Below are 17,532 nucleotides of genomic sequence, written 5' to 3'. Positions count from 1 at the left end.
AGGGCGCTGGCATCAGTACCGGCAGCTCACAGGGATGGGATTTTGAACCCCTGCACCCTGGGGTCAGCCTTCCACCCCCTTGCTGGGCGGATGCTGGGGGCAGCAGTGCTGCTACAGGTGCTGCCCAGCACTACAGTAATGTTGCTCTACCTCACATGGGGCACCCAGGAGCAGGGTGAAGGGGCACCTCCCATCCATGTCAGGTATATGTGGGTATCCAGCCTATAGGACTCACCCCTCCTTGCCCACCTGCCATATGCAGACCCCGTACACCCTGCTCAGCTCCATTGCACAACCCGGTCATGCTCATTTGGCATCACCCCTGCTTGGCACATGCCTTATTCCAGTGGCAGCTAGCAGCACTCGTTCCAGGTCCCACTGCCCTGTGTCAGGAGGCAGTGATGGACAGGCAGTGGTGCTCATGCTGGAAAGTAAAGCACCCTGCATCACATCAAGCCTCCCTTGTGCCCATCAGCTCGCTCAGGTGTGCAGCAGCCACCAGAGCGTGGCAATGGGCAGCAAGGCTTGCAAAGAGCCCCAGAACTGCGTGCTTCATCATGCTGAAGAGCATCACCTTCCCTGAAGCTTTAGAGGAGGGTGCTGGATGCCAGCAGTGCCACCCTGCACAGCGGTGTCCAGAAGGGTGGCTCTGTGCAGCTTGGTGAAGAAGCTTGTCCAGAAGAGACCGGGCTGGGAGTGTGGCATGCTCTGGGGTCCTGGTGCTTTGCTGTGGGGTCATTGTAAAATAATGATGTACATAGCAAGGCTGCATTGGTGAATGGGTGCTCTTGAGTGCAATAAAGTGAGGACTGGCCTGTTCCCCACTGCTGTGGTCCCTGTGGAAAAGATGCACCCAAGCACAGCAAGATGGGGTGGCTTTGTGCTCGAGGGAAGAAAATGTCTTCAAGTAATGGTTTTTACTTTCATCCGCACCCTACAGGAGAGAAGAGGGTGGCTGGGCTAGACCTGAAAGCTGAGGTGGAACATGACAGAGGCTCAGCTTCTGACGGCTGCAACAAAAGCTGGCTGCGGCAGTTGCAGTGTGCAGCCTGAGCAAAGCACCTCATGCTGTGTGGGACAGCCATGGTCAGGGGCCAGAGTGGGGTTGAGGGCAAGTACATGGGGATTTCCATGATTTATTTGGGAGCAGTTCCCTTGTGTCTGCAGGCTAGCACCTAAGGGTGCTGGTTGCATGGTGCAGCTGTCAATCATCACTGGAGCAGAGGAGACCAAACTTGCAGGTTTCTGATGGGGCACTTCTTAGGCTTGGGGCCAGACTTTGCAGATGCTGGTGTTTCCAGGCCGTGTTTGCATATCTCTAGGTTGTCCCCTCGCAGGTAGTGTGGTTGTAGTGCCCACAGCACTGTGTCAGGCACCGCATGCCCTCTGCCTGGCCGGCCCAGGCTCCCGTGAAGGAGAGTGTCCCACTGTCGAGCACCGAGCTGGAAAGAGAGGAGCATGGTCAGGATGAGGTGCTGCCACTGCCTGGGTCTCTGGGCAGGACCATACGGCTCTGGGGCCCTTCACACCCACCTGGCAAAGAGCTGCTTGCAGCAGGTATACATGGCATAGCTGGTAGAGCTGAAGTTGGCAGTGCTGAGGAAGGTCACGCAGTCACCCACCTCCGTTGGCACATGAAGGAGGCCTGAGGGACAAAGTCTCCTGGCTGGGGCTCTTGAGGGACCATGCATGCACGTCCCACACCCTGACCCTGCTCCCCAGTCCCATACCCTCACCCTGTGCTTTCTTGCAGATCCTGTACCTGGGACCATGCATGCACCCTCCCACCTCACCCCTAAGACTGTTGCAGCAGTGATTCCAGGGAACAACTTGCAGTGCCCCAGAAGCTGTCCTTGAAATATCCCCAAGCTCAAATGAGGCTGAAGGGCCCCAGCACAGCTGCTGGGCAGCCCCTGCCAAAGCCGTGAGGGGAGAGCAAAGGGTTTGGAGGCCCTGGCAGAGCCATCAGGAGGACATGCATACCTGCACCTGCATTTATAGGTCTTTGCCTGTCCCTAGTTCATTCTGGCCCACTGGCAATGGGCAGGGACTTACCTGCCAGGCAGGCATTGAGCATGGAGACACACGTGCCAGTGAGTAGGGCTCGCAGCACAACCGATGCCAAGTCACCCTTGCGCTGGGGAACCATGGAGGCTGCAGGGACAAAGCAGAGACTGGGATGAGTTAAGTCCTTGCTCTGGCTCCACCCCAGGCTGGGAAAAGATAGGGATGTGTCCTAGGTCCCTAGCTGGTTCTGTCACATACCGCCCTGCCCACCTCAACCGCTGGTGTCTGGGTGCCACGGCAGTCACAGCCAGCACCCAGCACACTGTCTGCACTGTGCCCACTCTGCGATCAACCAGAGTAATCAGTGCTCTCAACACTGGAGTCTCTGCTCTTTGCCGCATGGCTGAGTGGCACCTGGGCTTGTGGGACATGCACATGCTTTTGCCCATGGGTGCAGTGCAAAATCATCCCTAATCACCTCACACAAATCCTGTTTCTTATCTCTGTGCTAGCAGAGACTGAACATGGGGGATTGAGGGCAGCAAATTCCTTCTGCCCTAGTTGAGTCCTTGGTCCCGAGATTGCCCTGCACCATTGCTAGGCACCCAGGACGTGGGTCACACTCACCCAGACCTCCCAGCATGATCCCAATGGAGCTGAGGTTGGCAAATCCACAGAGTGCAAAGGTGGTGATGTTCTCAGCTCGCTCCTGGAGGGCACAGCAGGAGGAAACAGTTATCTCTGCCCAGGAGCAGCCCCAGAGCTGTCATAGTTCCCAACCCAGACAGACATGATGGAGATAAGTCCCCCATCCCAACCCTTTCTCCTTCAGCTAATTTTGGGAGCAAGAATGCAGATGTTAGGCAGCCTGCCCCTGGGAGAGGCTGGGCTGGGGGAACAGGAGGCCCTCTGGAACCATGATCTGCCCCACCAAGGCGCAGGATAAATGGGAAAGAGTTTCACTGACTCCTTAGGATGACCCCATACCCAGCAGTTAGTGAACATCCACATCTAGTTGGCCATAAGTGCCCTCCCACCCCAACAGCCATCCTCCTGCCTGACCAGCCATGTCCCATGCCCCATTTCATCAGGTTCCATCCTGCCCTGTGCCTGGCAGGGCGGGAGGTGCCCCTCACAGATATCCACTGCTTCCGGCTCCCATCCCACTCTTCCAGACCCGACAGACGTTTTTTCTTGTATGTGGCCAGCTGCTGGTATGCCACAAACTCATTCAGGAAGATCTTCATCCCCAAGAGCTCGGCCACCAGCGGAGAGTCTGCCCAGTCTGCCCCCATAAGAAAGGCCAGAGGCCTGAGGACGTAGGAGCAGATAACCTGGGGAAAGGATCCCAGAAGGGAACAACTCAGAGCTGACCACCTGCGCAGCCCCAGGCTTGGGGCAGACACCCGCTGTCAGCATTTGCCGAACACCCAACAAGGGTCTCAGCAGCCTACTGAGGCAAAGGTAGGGATGGGTGGGGGATGTAGGATCTGGTAGCCCAGATGATGGGGCTGCACCTTGGGGATACCTGGAAGGAGAGCCCTTCGATGTCTACCATCTCCCCAAACCAGCGCAGGGCAGCATTGATGAACTCCAGCACTGCCAAGAAGGCAATGAGGTTGGCTGCAATGTTGGCTACGAGCCCTACGGAGGCTGAAGCCCCATTGCTTGCAGCTTCCAGGATGTTCTGCTCTTCTCTGTATGGAAAAAAAAAAACCAACCAATTGGTTCCTGTGGCCAAGCATTCTCTGTGCAAAGTCAGCTCCCAGTCTGTGGCTCTCCCAACCTCAGGCCACCCGGAATGTCCACTTGTGCCCCCCAGTTGACCCCATGGCTTCCCCGCACTGGCATGATGCATGCAGCCCCATTCCACCATCCTCACACTCACCCCCTGGCGAGGCGGACGCTTGCTTTGTCCTTGAACTTGGACTCTTCCACTTCAGGGTAGACGAGTTTGGACATGGCAAGGGCGCAGGGCGCAGCCATCACGGAAGCTGCTATCAGTGATGCCGCATCTATCTACAATGTGCAGACTGTGGGCTTAGGCAACTCCATGCAAGGCTGTGCCCCAAGACATGCCACCCCAGGGAACCCTAGCACATTGCTGGCATCAGCAGTCTGGGCTTCTCAGGATGGGAAAATTGTCTTTTTCCCCCGTAAGCTGGCCATGGCATGTAGGGCAGCTCGCCTGGATAGAGGCATTGGTGGAACTGAAGTGATCTTGGCCTTGATGGTGTAAATTCTCCTGCTGTTTGACCTAACCATAATCATCCTTGCCCCTTCCTCATCCCTTTCTATCATTATGTGCAACATTGCGAGCTTTTGCCTCCTGACAAAGGGCCACATTCAGTTTCACACCTCCCCTGCCTGCCAAATGGCAATGTCTCGTTTCTCTGACCTTTTATCCTTGAATACCCATTTAAGGAGACTAATTAATGTTTAAATAGCAGGATCTCGGCCAGCAGATCGAGGGCAAGGTTTATTCCTCACTATAGAGCACTGATGACCAAAAGAAGTGTGATCAGCAGGTCAAAGGAGGTGATCCTGCCCCTCTGCTCTCATGAGACACACTTGGAACACTGTGTGCAGTTCTGGTGTCCTAAGCATAAGAAGGACATGGAGCTGCTTGCTGCCTAGCAAGTCCAGAGGAGGACACGAGGATGATCAGGGGATGGAGCACCTCCTGTATGAAGACAGGCTGAGAATCAAAGAATCACAGAACCATCAGGGTTGGAAAGGCCCTCTGCAGATCATCCAGTCCAACCCCTTTGCCAAGGCAGGGCCACACAGAGCAGGTCACACAGGAACATGTCCAGGTGGGTTTGGGATCTCTCCAGAGACAGAGACTGCACAGCCCCCCCTGGGCAGCCTGTGCCGGGGCTCTGCCACCTGCAATGGAAAGAAGTTCTTCCTTGTGTTGAGGTGAAACTTGTTGTGTTTTAGTTCATGGCCATTGTTCCTCATCCTGTCACTGGGCACCACTGGAAAGAGTCTGGCACCATCCTCCTGGCACCCGCCTTTGAGGTATTGATCTGCATTGATGAGTTCCCCTCTCAGCCTGCTCTTCTCTAAACTAACCAGGCCCAGCTCCTGCACTATCTCCTTGTAAGAGAGATGCTGCAGATCCCTGATCTTCCTTGTGGCCTCCACTGGACCCTCTCCGGTAGCTCCTTGTCTTTCTTGTACTGAGGAGCCCACCACTGGACACAGAACTCCAGATGTGGCCTCACCAGGGTCAAGTAGAGCGAGAGGAATAACCTCCCTCGACTGCTGCCACACTTCTGATGCACCCCAGGATACTCTTGTCCCTCCTGGCTCAAGGGCACACTGCCGCTCATGGTCAACTTATCACCTACCAGCACTCCCAGGTCCCTCTCAGCTGAACTGCTCTCTAGTAGGTCAGCCCCAGCCTGTGCTGGTACTTGGGGTTCTTTCTCCTCAGGTACAGGACCCTGCATTTGCCCTTGTTGAACCTCAACAGGTTTCTCTCCACCCAATTCTCCAGCCTATGGAGGTCCTGCTGAATGGCAGCAGGGCTTCAGGTGTATCAGCCACTCCCCTAGCTTTGTATCACCAGCAAACTTGCTGAGGGTGCACTCCAGCCCTTCATCCAGGCCACTGATAAACGAGTAAGACCAGACCCAGTATTGCTCCCTGGGGAACACCGCTGACTACAGGCCTCCAACTGGATTCTACTCCACTGATCACAGTGATCATGACCCTTTGAACTCTACCGTTCAGCCAGTTCTCAATCGACCTCACTGTCTATTCATCTAACCCACATTTCCTAAGCTTACCTATGAGAGTATTATGGGATACAGTGTCAAAAGCCTTGTTGAAGTCAAGGTAGATGACATACACTGCTCTCCCCTCATCGACCCATCTTGTTATGTCATCACAGAAGGTTATTAGATCGGTTAGGTAAGATTTACCCTTGGTGAATCCATGCTGACTACTCCTGGTGACCTTCTGTTCTACATGCTTGGTGATGGCTCCAGAATGACCTGTTCCATCACATTTGCAGGGATGGAGGTGAGGCTGACTGGCTGGTAGTTTCCCGGCTCCTCCTTCTTGCCCTTTTTGTAGATGGGAGTGACATTGGGCACCTCTCCCATTCTCCATGATTTTTCAAAGATGATGGGTGCAGCTCCCTCAGCACCCACAGGTGCATCCCATCAGGGCCCATGGATTTATAGGCTTTAAGTCTGTCTAACCTATCCCTAACCCAACTCTCTATGATCAGGGGGAAGTCTTCCTTTCTCTGGCCTTCTTCTGAAAGTTGGGGTTGTTCAACCTGGAGACGAGCAGCTGTGTGGAGACCTCAGAGCAGCATTTCAGTATCTGAAGGAGGCCTACAAGAATGCTGGAGAGGGACTCTTCATTAAGGACTGTAGTGGTAGGGCGAGGGGTGATGGGTTTAAACTGAAACAGGGAAAGTTCAGGTTAGATATAAGGAAGAAGTTCTTTACTGTGAGGATGGTGAGGCCCTGGCAAAGGTTGCCCAAAGAAGTGGTAAATGCCCCATCCCTGGCAGTATTCAAGGCCAGGTTGGACAGAGCCTTGGGCAACATGGTCTAGTGTGAGGTGTCCCTGCCCATGGCAGGTTGCTTGGAACTAGGTCATCTTAAGGTCCTTTCCAACCCAAACCATTCTATGAGGCCACATCTGGACATCATTTCCATGGCTGAGATGCTGATGAGCTGGAGAGGGCATCCCTGGGTGGGTCAGGGCACACGACCACCAAGGCCATGCTGGGGGAGTGGGGCTTGTTCACCTGGGAGAAAAGAGGACTGGGAGATTGTAGTAGCTGTTCCAAACTACATAAAAGGGGGGGTGGTGGGAAGACACTGCTCAGAGATGCCCAGGGAAAGAGTGAGAATCAATGTCACAGTTTCAGTGAGAAATTCCAGTTGCATATATGGAAAAAGTATTCTCCACAAACAAGGCTCCTGTGGGTCCTCACTTCAGGGAGGTGAGGGGGACCTCATTCCATGGGATGCTCACCACCAACCTGGACAAGGTTCTGGGCAACCCCATGGGCTTTGCCATCACATCATTTGGATACAAGGGTGGATCAGAGATCCCCATAGGGTCCTTCCAAGCTAAATTATCCCATGATTCAGTAAGATCTCCCCTGCTCACTGTGCAAGGACACGCAATGAGGGTCCCACAGCAGTGCCTCCTACCTGGCAGGGCTCAGGGTTCTGGCCAGACCAACAGAGGTGAGGCTGGACACAGAGGCACCCTGCCCTCATCCTGCTCATGGAAGGGAACCATGGGGCACCTTCTGGGGGCTTTCTCTCATCCACAAGTCCAGGGCAGTTCTCGTGTGTCAGGACCCCGTGGCAGGGAGCATGGGGCACACATCTGCTTATGCACTCACCCCAAAGGATATGTAGGCACCCATCACACTGCCTGCAATTGTAGAAAAGCCACCAGTCATCACAGTGTGGATTTCTGAATGGGTCATGTCTGCAAGGTATGGGCGGATGAGCAGCGGGGCTTCGGTCTGCAAGAGAGAAAGCCCTGTTGTCCTTGAGACAAGGACATGCAGGGCTATAGGTCTCCTGGAAAGGGAGGAGAAGACCCTTCCTCCAGGGCAGGCTCAGCTGCAAGGGCTGAGGAGCTCAATCTCCTGCCCAGGACCTTACCTGTCCCACAAAAATGTTCCCTGCCACACTCAGTGTTTCAGTGGAAGTGGTGCCCATTGAGACCTGAAGGATCCAGGAGATCTGGGGAAAGACAAGGACACCAGGTTTCCAAAGACTCCTGGCACCCTACAGGGCCCTCAGGCTGCACACAGACGGTCTTGGGAAGTGTTCACAGACCAGGTAGCAACATCAGCTCCAAGGATGGACTTTCTCAGGAGGACATGCAAGAAAGACAGGGTTTGTGTCTATTCTTTTAGGCAGAACAAATCACCCCAGATTAGTACTATGCCAATTTTCCTGGAACATCCCTCAAGCTGGTCACAGTAGTCAGAGAACCCACCAGGTTCTTTCCACTACCATCCCAGAGCCAGGTGTGAGGCCCTACCTTGACAATGAGCCACTGCATGATGCCAAGGTAGTAGAGGATGGACATCACACAACTGAAGAAAACAACGATGGGCAGAGTCTGTAGGCAAGACACCAGGGCATAGGGTTAAAGGAGAGCTGAGCAACACATCTAAGTACACTTGGGGACCAAGCCCCTCTGACCCATGAAATGGGCATGGCAAGGTACTGCATAGCCAGCCCTCACTATTGGGGTGCCACAACTTTGGGCTGGCAGTTGGGACAGGGGACCAGTGGAAACCCCTTATGGCACTGAGGAGGTCCATGAATGTTTACAAAGCTGAGGGAGACCCATGCTTGAGCTGGTTGAGCTCTGCAGTAAACATGGCTGCGTTCAGCTCCATGCTCTTCAGAATCCAGCAAGGCAGCCAGACCAGAAGAGAACCAGGCTCGGCCTCTCTCTCCCTACAGCCCATACCCCAAGCTGACCTGAAAGGCGAAGACTTCTTCAATGAGCGTGTTCCCAAAGACAAAGCTGGAGCCAGCTGTGGTGTAGCCCAGGAAGAACTGCAGTAGAGAAGTTACATGGGAGGAGGGAGATCTCCATTAGCTCTCTCCCTGACATCTCACATCTACCTAGCAGGAGTCTGTCCCTCCAGCCCCATAGCTCACTTAACCACCACACCAGATAATGATCTGCTGAAACCTAAGCTGTGGACACTGGTGGGCTGTCTCCAAGTGCTGGGGCACAGCAGCAGCCTGCATAGGAGACTGCACCAGAGGATCCTGGCTGCTGCAGAGAACCAGGAAATAGCTGGCTTTTCTCCAGTGTCAAACAAAAATGCTTCTAAATGTGCAGTCCCTGCAGCTTCCCCACCCCATGCCACCCTCTGCTCTTCTTGCAGGTCCTTGCATCTCAGGGGGGGCTACATGGAGGGCACAAGCAAGGGGTGGTGTGAGCACATGCAGTACCTGGATCTGGTCACCCAGCCACTGGAAAGCTTGGATGCCAGGGGTTGTTCGGAGGATTAAAAGTCCAAATATGAACTCCAAGCCAAGACCCCAAGAAACAGCTCTCCAGGACACCTGGGGACCAAGAGCAGAACAGGGACTGAGATGTCAGTGAAGCCTACAGGCTTCCCTTTCTTAGCTTCCTGCCCCTTTGACAGCTGCATGTGGCAAACACCTGCATGAATGTCATGGGGATACTAATAAAGAAATTGGAACAGTAATCCACAAACATAGTTTGGGTTTAGAGGAAGATGAGTTGGTGGGACTCAGAAGCTGGCTGGTGGAACATAATCTGCCAGGCTTACCCAGGAGGAGAAGGGCACAGAGACCTTCTGATGGTTTGACAGCTAGTACAGACCTGCTGGATCAAAACTTCCTCTTCATTAATCCTTTGGAGGCAGCAGATTGCCCAAAACAGTGAAGCAGGTTGGTTTGGAAACCACTGGGACTTCAATCACTTCTGCCCAAGTCACCTGAAGCTCTGGCCCACCCTCCACCCGCAGGCATCTGAAATTCAGGCATGAGTCTAGTGCTGGGTCTCTGCATCTGACCCAGCTGAGAGACCTGATGGAAAACGCGATAGAGGCACCATGAGGGAGCACGGTGATGAGCAATGGGAAAAGAGCAGTGGGTGGCTTTGAGGCTGGTTCCATCCACCCAGCTTAGCTCCACATGCTGATCCAGCTCTGCCCAGGAGCCCTGCTGGATTCTGCTTCCTCCAGGGAGCTCCAGCAATGGGCCATAAGGGGATGCCAGTGGGAGGGAAGCACATTTTTCTCAGTACTGGGAGGCCACATCCTGTGAGAACACCAATGGCAAGAAACATCTGAAGCACATACTGCGCTGTGGTGCTTGGAGCAGGCAAACAGGAACAGCACCAGGAAGCAGAAGCCAGCCAGTGAGATGAGTTGCTCTGGATTTCTGGCAGTGTCCAAAGCCAGCCATATGATCAGGCCTCCCAGGAGGGCCACCCACAGCAGCCTGCAAAGGAAATTCCCCGACCATCACAGAGAGGATGTCCCCATGGGGAGAGAAGCTCATGAGGGGCAGAAGCTAATTGTGTGGGAGGTGCCACTGTGAGGTCCGTGCATCTGAAGAAATCTGGGGCTCGGACACAAATGGGGCTAGGAACAGCCATCATGCTGCTGAGGTAGAGTAGCAGGATGTTTCAGCCATGGCTTTTAAGTGGTTCCCAGGCTGGGCCATTCCTCATCATTCATGAGGTGCTTGCACAGGACTAGGGCATCTCTCCAGTGCCACCAGCTGCTGGTTGTGCTGGCAGGGCAGCCATGGGAGAGGGGACTCGGTACTGGGAGGGATCTGGCCCTGCCTTTTTCTGACTCACCATTTCAGCCATAGCCAGGACTTTTTGAAGTATTTCCAAATGGGGCTGAGGAGCAGCAGCACCTTTGCCCCACAGTGCTTCTTGAAGAGGCTCCAGCAGATGAAGAAGACAACCACAGCAGTCATCACAACCAAGGGAAGGGCTCGCTGGAAGTTGAGCCAGCAGGCCGCAATAAAGTAGCACAGGTAGGCTGGAGAAGGCACATTGGAGGTCAGAAATATCAGGCCCACAAGATCATGGATTCATAACACTAACCAGGGCCAACAGTGAGGTTAGTTTCCTTGTGGCTCCCATCTGTGCACAAGGAGGACTTAGGGAGCATCAACCCAGCAGCCGGGCTCACTGGTGACAGCACCTCAGCTGTCTAGGGGCACATGGAGCAACCAGAACAGGCATGGCAAACCCTTTGGGTAGGTGGATAAAGGGAAGGAGGACAGTGAGGAGCAGGTAGCCCTCATGGACAGGAGTGGTGACTGATGAGGGGGCAGGCCATGGGTTGAGAGCAGATACAACCTCCACATGGGTGGCCATGCCCAGTTCTTGGAGGCTGGGGACATGGCCAGCCAAAGGGATGTGGAGATGGAGTCTCAGCACTGGGAAGTCCTCACCTACTCCAAGGAGCGCCAGGAAGACCCTTCTCAACACCTTGGCATAAGCCTTGCAGAAGCGCTTTGCCTTGGAAGCCGGCTGCACAGCCTTCCTGGGGAGAGTCACATGCCAGAGACTTGAGAGGCACAGAAGATGGATCCTGAAGGTGAACCCAGCCCAACTCAATGGAGCCAGGTCATAACTAGAGGGTGCTTGTGGCAGCAGCATGGTTGATAGGTGTGCTTTGGCCTCCTGCAGCCCTACTGCCTGCTTCCAGGAGGAGCGCGCTGGCCAGCTGTGGCCAGCACACACACAACACCCTGGGCACAATGAGTGGAGGCTTGTGCTGGGTGGCTGCACTGCTGACTGCACCCTACAAAGCCATATGGAGTCATCAGGCACTGTCCCTGCCATGTGGTCAATACCACCCTGCTCTGCTCTGTGATCAGGGGAATCACTGCAAGGACTGCAGACTTGCTATGACCACTGGAAACACCCTACACAGATGCATCTCCAGGGGTTATCCTACCTGCAGTAGGAGGAGAATCTCCCTTTCCCTTCGCCTCTCCTCTCCTCTTTGGTTTCACCACGTGGACCATCACATCCATCACAGAGTCTCTCCTCCCCCTGGAAAAAACAATTAGCTGGAGCACTCCGATCAGCTCCTGTACCACACGGGAGGGGAAAGGAGGACTTACCACAGAGCTGAAAGCTGCGTTATCTGAGCCCTTCCCAAGGTTTTCCAGGGTTATCTGGTTTTCTTCCATCTCCAGAAGTGCAGCAGCTTCAATGCATTAGAGAAACAGCACTGCAGGGGAACAATGCTGGCTGGGAAGAGAAAGACATGATCACCTCTGGAAGCATGCATGTCCAACCCTGGTTTCGAGTTCTGGGTCCTCAGGAGGAAAACACCCTTCGCAGTAGAGATTCAGAGTAGTTTCTGCACCAGCACATCAAGGGACCACCCCATAGGATCCTCAAGCTGTGGGGAGGGAATACTGACTCCCTTGTTGTCCTTTCTCAGAAGGTTTGCTCTTCCACGTCTCCAAGGAATTACAGGAGAGGACTAGGTGCAGCAGGAAGAGCTGGTACTGCTCCTCCAAGATGGTGGTAGTGGCCACCAGCCTTTGTGAGCAACCCTTCCAGTGAGATTCTGCAAAAAATAAATCTGGCTGCATCCCTCATCGGGTGCAATTGAGTAACACCATAGAACCACAGACTGGTTTGGGTTGGAAGGCACCTTAAAGCTCATCCAGTTCCAACCCCTGCCACGGGCAGGGACACCTTCCACTGGAGCAGCTTGCTCCAAGCCCCTGTGTCCAACCTGGCCTTGAACACTGCCAGGGATGGGGCAGCCACAGCTTCTCTGGGCACCCTGGGCCAGCGCCTCAGCACCCTCACAGGGAAGAACTTCTGCCTACTGTCTAACCTAAATCTCCTGTTTCAGTTTGAATCCGTCACCCCTTGTCCTGTCACTACAGTCCCTGATGAAGAGCCCCTCTCCAGCATCCTTGTAGCCCCTTTCAGACACTGGAAGCTGCTCTGAGGTCTCCACGCAGCTTCTCTTCTCCAGGCTGAACAGCCCCAATGTTCTCAGCCTGTCTCCATACGGGAGGTGCTCCAGCCCCTGATCATCCTCATGGCCTCCTCTGGACTTGCTCCAACAGCTCCGTGTCCTTCTTATGTTGAGGACACCAGAATTCCACCAGGGCACATGTCCTCACTTCCACCTTCTATAAGCTTCTTTCTTCCTTTTGAGTTTGACCCCCTGCCCTCTAGGGCTATATCCCACGGAACCTTACTGAGCAGGTTCCCGAAGAGGCCAAAGTCTGCTCTCTTGAAGTTCAGGGCAGTGAGCGTGCTGTGTGCCCTTCTCACTGCCCTGAGGATCTCAAATGGAATAAGGAAGAAGGAGAAGGATAAGGAAGGCTAAGGGTAAGGAAGGATAAGGATAAGGATGAAGATAAGGAATGATATGGATAAGGAAGAAGGTCTTTTTATGTTCGTAACTAATACAGTGCAGCAGGAATGGGGAGGAGTAAGTGGCAGTTTGCATGGGGACTGGTCCTTAAGGAGAATCATACTGGGAGAACTAGTCCAGCACAGGCAGAAGAATCAGTGTCATGCCACGGCAGGAACCCTTGGAGCACGCCACCTCGGCTCCCTCCAGGTTCCTCTACTTGAAGAAAGATGAGGGAAGAGCAAACAAGTTGCAGAGAAGGCAGTGATCAACTGTAGAATCATTTGTGTGTCAGGACAGAGGAAGTAAGGAGTTGTCCTTGCTTTGGAGGAGAGTCATAGAGGTCTGCATGGAGAAGGTGGAGAAGGCAGGGTCATCGCCTGCTTCCTCCAGTGTGAAAATTAGGGTTCACTGAAGGGACTGTCCCAGCCCTGAATGCAACGAAAGGAGGTGAGTTTTGGAGAACATCCCCTTCAGCTTGGGACCTCACAACAGCTCAAGGTAGCGGCTGGTTCCATGGGGACCATTGAAGCATGCTGGCCCCCAGTGTGTCCCCCAGCTGCTAATGAGCCTGATGGCCATGGTAGGAACCCAGGACCCCAGATCAGGGCCTCCAGCACCCCCAGTGTCCCCCAGGGCTCAAGGACCCCTTACCAGGACCCTGGCAGGGAACAAGAGGACCTCTCTTCCCAGGCCCACCATTTCAGGAACACCCAGCGATCCCTCTGGGCTTAGTGACCCTCCCAGCACCCCCAGTGCTCAGTGACTCCCCCAAGAACCCCAAGGCTCCTGGCTCTCTCCATCCCTCCCAGGCTCAGTGCCCTCCACACTGATGCCACCACTGTGACCCCTCAATGCCACTCCCTCCTCCCTCAGTGGCTCAGCTGGCTTCTGTTTTGGTGAAGCCTCTTACGCTGCCATCCACTTAAGGAGTGGGGCCACATGAACAGGCAGGCAATCAGTGGGGCAGCAGGTGGGTGCCCCCCATGCCCCCGCACCTCGCATCCTTACCCCCACAGCCTCCTCATGCCATGTGGTTACATGCCCTTCTGCCTTCCCCGCTGCCTCCCTGTGCCCCACGCCCTCACACCTCCTGTGTCCTCCTGCCCCATGCCCTCATGCACCCCATGGCCTCACACCTGCCCCGAGCCCCATGGCTACTGCCGCCCCGGCACCCGCCGTGATCCTGTGCTCACCTGCCAGCCACACTGGCCACACAGCGCCTGTCCCCACACCCGGTTACCTATTAACAGCTCGGTCCAAAGAGCTGGGCTGGGCACACTGCGGCTGGGGCCGCCCCAGCTCCTCCCAGGTCCTACGCCCGAGCGCCCACAAGGGCCTGGGCTGGACCCCAGCGGAGTGGCCTTGCCGCCCAGAAGAGGCTGCGCTGGGTACCTTTACTCCCAGGTATCCAGCCTTTACTCTACTCTGAGAAACGCTTCCCAGGAAAAGAGTCAGGCACAGGCAGACTCCAAAGCTGCGGTAGTGCAAAGTGGTATCCCCCGGTCCTGCACAGCACGGGATGGAAAAGGCTGCAGCCGGTGGAATCGTTGCCTGCTGGCTTGCGCTGGAAACAGTTTTTCCACGCGGGATGGGGGGAGCCGAATCCCCACGTGCGGGCACCCCGGGTTTTCCTGCACGGGGAGCGGTGAAGTGATGCGGGGCCAGCAGGGCTCGGTTCGGAGGGCGCTGGTCTGGCTTCGGTGTATAGCGAGGGCGCTCAGCGTTGCCCGCGCCCGTCACCGCACTGGTGACACGGAGCAGATCCCGAAGCACAGCTGGCGTCAGCCGCGCGTGCACGGGCCACGTGCTCCCCGCCATCAGCACTAAGAGCCGCCTTGGCAAGGATGGCGCCCACAGCCCTGGTAGCGCGCCGTGATCGTATAGTGGTTAGTACTCTGCGTTGTGGCCGCAGCAACCTCGGTTCGAATCCGAGTCACGGCATCGCCCCGGCGATAGCACGGCACAGGGGGCTCTGGTTTTTTTCCTTTTGCGCCCCGACGACCTGATTCATTATTTTTCCACGTCGTGCCAGTATTTCACTGTTTCGGTTTTTTTTGGGTTCCTGGCGGGGCGCTGTGCTGTGCTGCCCAGCCCGTCCTGCCCGGGGCTTTGTATGGCCGCGGGGGGAGAGGTAACGGCGCACGGGAAACTAAAAGAATATATAGAACTAGTACAGATGAAGCCATGGGGCAAAATGGCAAAAGAGGAGCCCTTCTGCCGTGGTACCGCCGAAGCGATGCCGTGACTCGGATTCGAACCGAGGTTGCTGCGGCCACAACGCAGAGTACTAACCACTATACGATCACGGCGCGCTACCGAGGCCCCAGCCACCGGCATTGCTCAAACACCCCTTAGCGCTGACGGCGTGGAGCACGTGACCGGAGGCGGACAGGGTGGCTGGCGCCCCGCCTCCGTCACGCGGTGTCTCCATAGCGACGCGCGGTGACTGGCGGGTGCCCCCACCGCCCTCGGCGCGGGCAGGGCCGCACGGGGTTCGCCCCGCCGCGTTCAGCCCTTCCCGAGCGCGGCCTTGCTCCCCACCTGCACCATAGCCCGGCCCGTGACCCTGGCCCTCCCCATGCCCCTCACCCTGGCCTGACCCCACTTCTAAGACCATCTCACCTCCTTCCCGGGTCCCAGCCCCAAACCTAACCCTGTGTCTCATCCTGACCCCCACCTTACCGTGGTTTTAACCCTCTCTGACCCCACTCCTAACCCTAACTCCCCTGCTCTGGCCTTGGCTCAACTGCAGACTCTGATCGTGACCATGTCCCTGCTTCCAGCCATATCCTTCAGCTCTTGCCCCAACCCTTCCCTCAGCCTGTTACCCCAGCCCTCACCATGCCCCAACCCCAGGTGTATTCCCACCTCTCACCGGTCTGCACGTTTCTCAGTAAATAAAGTTTCTCTTCGCTGCAGCATTTACTTGTGAGGATGCTGAGGTGCTGGCCCAGGGTGCCCAGAGCAGCTGTGGCTGCCCCATCCCTGGCAGTGTTCAAGGCCAGGTTGGACACAGGGGCTTGGAGCAAGCTGCTCCAGTGGAAGGTGTCCCTGCCCGTGGCAGGGGTTGGGACTGGATGAGCTTTAAGGTCCCTTCAACCCAAACCAGTCTGGGTTTCTATGATTAACAGCTGGGCACACCAGCGCAGTGTTGACAGATGAAGTGGGAAATGGGGGGCTAATGATGAAGTTGACTTTGTGACCCAAAACAGTGGCAGGTATCAGTCTATGCAGTGGTTCCTGTTTCTTCCTGGTGAAACACACATTAATAGTAAACGACTGTTTGCTGTCACTTCTGTTGCTTATTTTTACAGTGCTCCAGGTATTGAAGGGGCTGTTATTTTTCACAGCTACACAAAGAATTCACAACACCTGGGATCAAAAGCATGTATTTGTTTCCAATATTTTTAGAGCAATCAGGGCACTTCAAGGCACTGGGATGGCCCAGGTGACTCACACGCCTCTGTGATGCCACACAGGAAAAGGTAGTCACAGAACCCCTCTGCTCCTGCTGCACAGAGAGCTCGTCACTTGGCATCATCTACAGGCACCTCTGGAGTTTTGTTTGCATGTAAGAGTGTGCTGGAAGAGGTGGAAGTTTGCAGCCATGCTGCCCATGCTGGGCAGGGCTATGTCCCTGCACCATATCTGTCGTTTTTTATCTGCTGCAGCTGGTGAATCCTAAATCTTATGACTCTTCCTGAGACTCAGGACAAGCCAGTGGAAGTCCCTGTACACTTTGATTACTCCATGGCATAATTACCTCTGCCATCTTGATCAGGTCATCTTGCTTGTATCCAGCCCAAAAGAGTTCAGAGTGGTGGAGGAAGACAGAACGGCCTTTTGTGTTCCCCTTTCTCTATGCCCACCTCGTTCTTCCCTCAGCCTCTTTACTGATGACTTGCCCTTGATGTGCAGGCTGCTCCCTCAGCAATGGTGGGAACCTTTGCAGTGGGAGATGCTCTCCACAACACCAAACCTGGCTGATCAGGAGGTGGTGAAGGAGCGGCTCTTTGGTGGTATCTGCATGACCTGGGCGTCCACATGGGTTTTTGGTACTGCCCTCCCCCCCCAGTGCTGGCCTTCTCCCTCCATTTTCTGCCCTCCGAGGATCCCAGTCTGTCTCTCCCATAGTGCTGCAGGGACACTGCTCTTACTCATCTGTTCCCTGACACCATCTGTGTCCTCATGATGGAACTAAAGTGGGTGCAGTGCCACTGTTAACAGATGCGTCTCCTCCCGTATCCAGGGAGTTTAACACCATCACCAGCACCTTGACTGCACTGTGGAGAGAGATCTGATCACTCAGACATCTGCAGGACAGGGGCTGCTGAGCCACAGAGGTGGAGGTGGAGTCATTACAATCTCTGAATCTCAAGGTACAACCTTGTGGAGGGACAGGTCCTTGTGCTGCCCTGTGCCTGGTTGAGGTGATTTCCTCCACACTGGGCTGGTAGTGTCGCAGTGCCACTGAGCTAGGCTGTGTCACTGGTGAAAGGATGAGCCCAGCTCCATGCTGGCCTGCTGTCACACATAGTCTTGGTCAACTGCTGCAGATGTGGGTCAGCACATCTGCAGTGGAGAAGAAGCACCCAAGAGAGGTGGGATGGTTTGGAGGTGTG

General features: G+C 55.2%; 1 protein-coding gene across 1 annotated transcript; it reads right to left on the bottom strand.

Annotated features, from left to right (window-relative positions):
• Window positions 1-1,318: 1,318 nt before the first annotated feature.
• LOC308225465 (sodium/nucleoside cotransporter 1-like) lies at window positions 1,319-11,714 on the bottom strand (the record flags this gene model as incomplete). Its single annotated transcript, XM_080626417.1, has 17 exons — window positions 1,319-1,442; window positions 1,534-1,645; window positions 2,056-2,154; window positions 2,635-2,716; window positions 3,144-3,341; window positions 3,536-3,704; window positions 3,896-4,026; window positions 7,391-7,516; window positions 7,659-7,739; window positions 8,044-8,124; window positions 8,493-8,570; window positions 8,976-9,089; window positions 9,854-9,995; window positions 10,360-10,549; window positions 10,968-11,059; window positions 11,477-11,574; window positions 11,646-11,714. The coding sequence occupies 17 exons, from the start codon at window positions 11,712-11,714 to the stop codon at window positions 1,319-1,321; spliced, it is 1,986 nt and encodes a 661-aa protein (XP_080482543.1).
• Between the last annotated feature and the right edge of the window lie 5,818 nt (window positions 11,715-17,532).

Source organism: Psittacula echo, assembly GCF_963264785.1.
Source record: "Psittacula echo genome assembly, chromosome: 10".
Taxonomy (NCBI): domain Eukaryota; kingdom Metazoa; phylum Chordata; class Aves; order Psittaciformes; family Psittacidae; genus Psittacula; species Psittacula echo.
The sequence above is the reverse complement of the archived record's forward strand: the minus strand, read 5'-3'. Positions and strand labels throughout refer to the sequence as shown.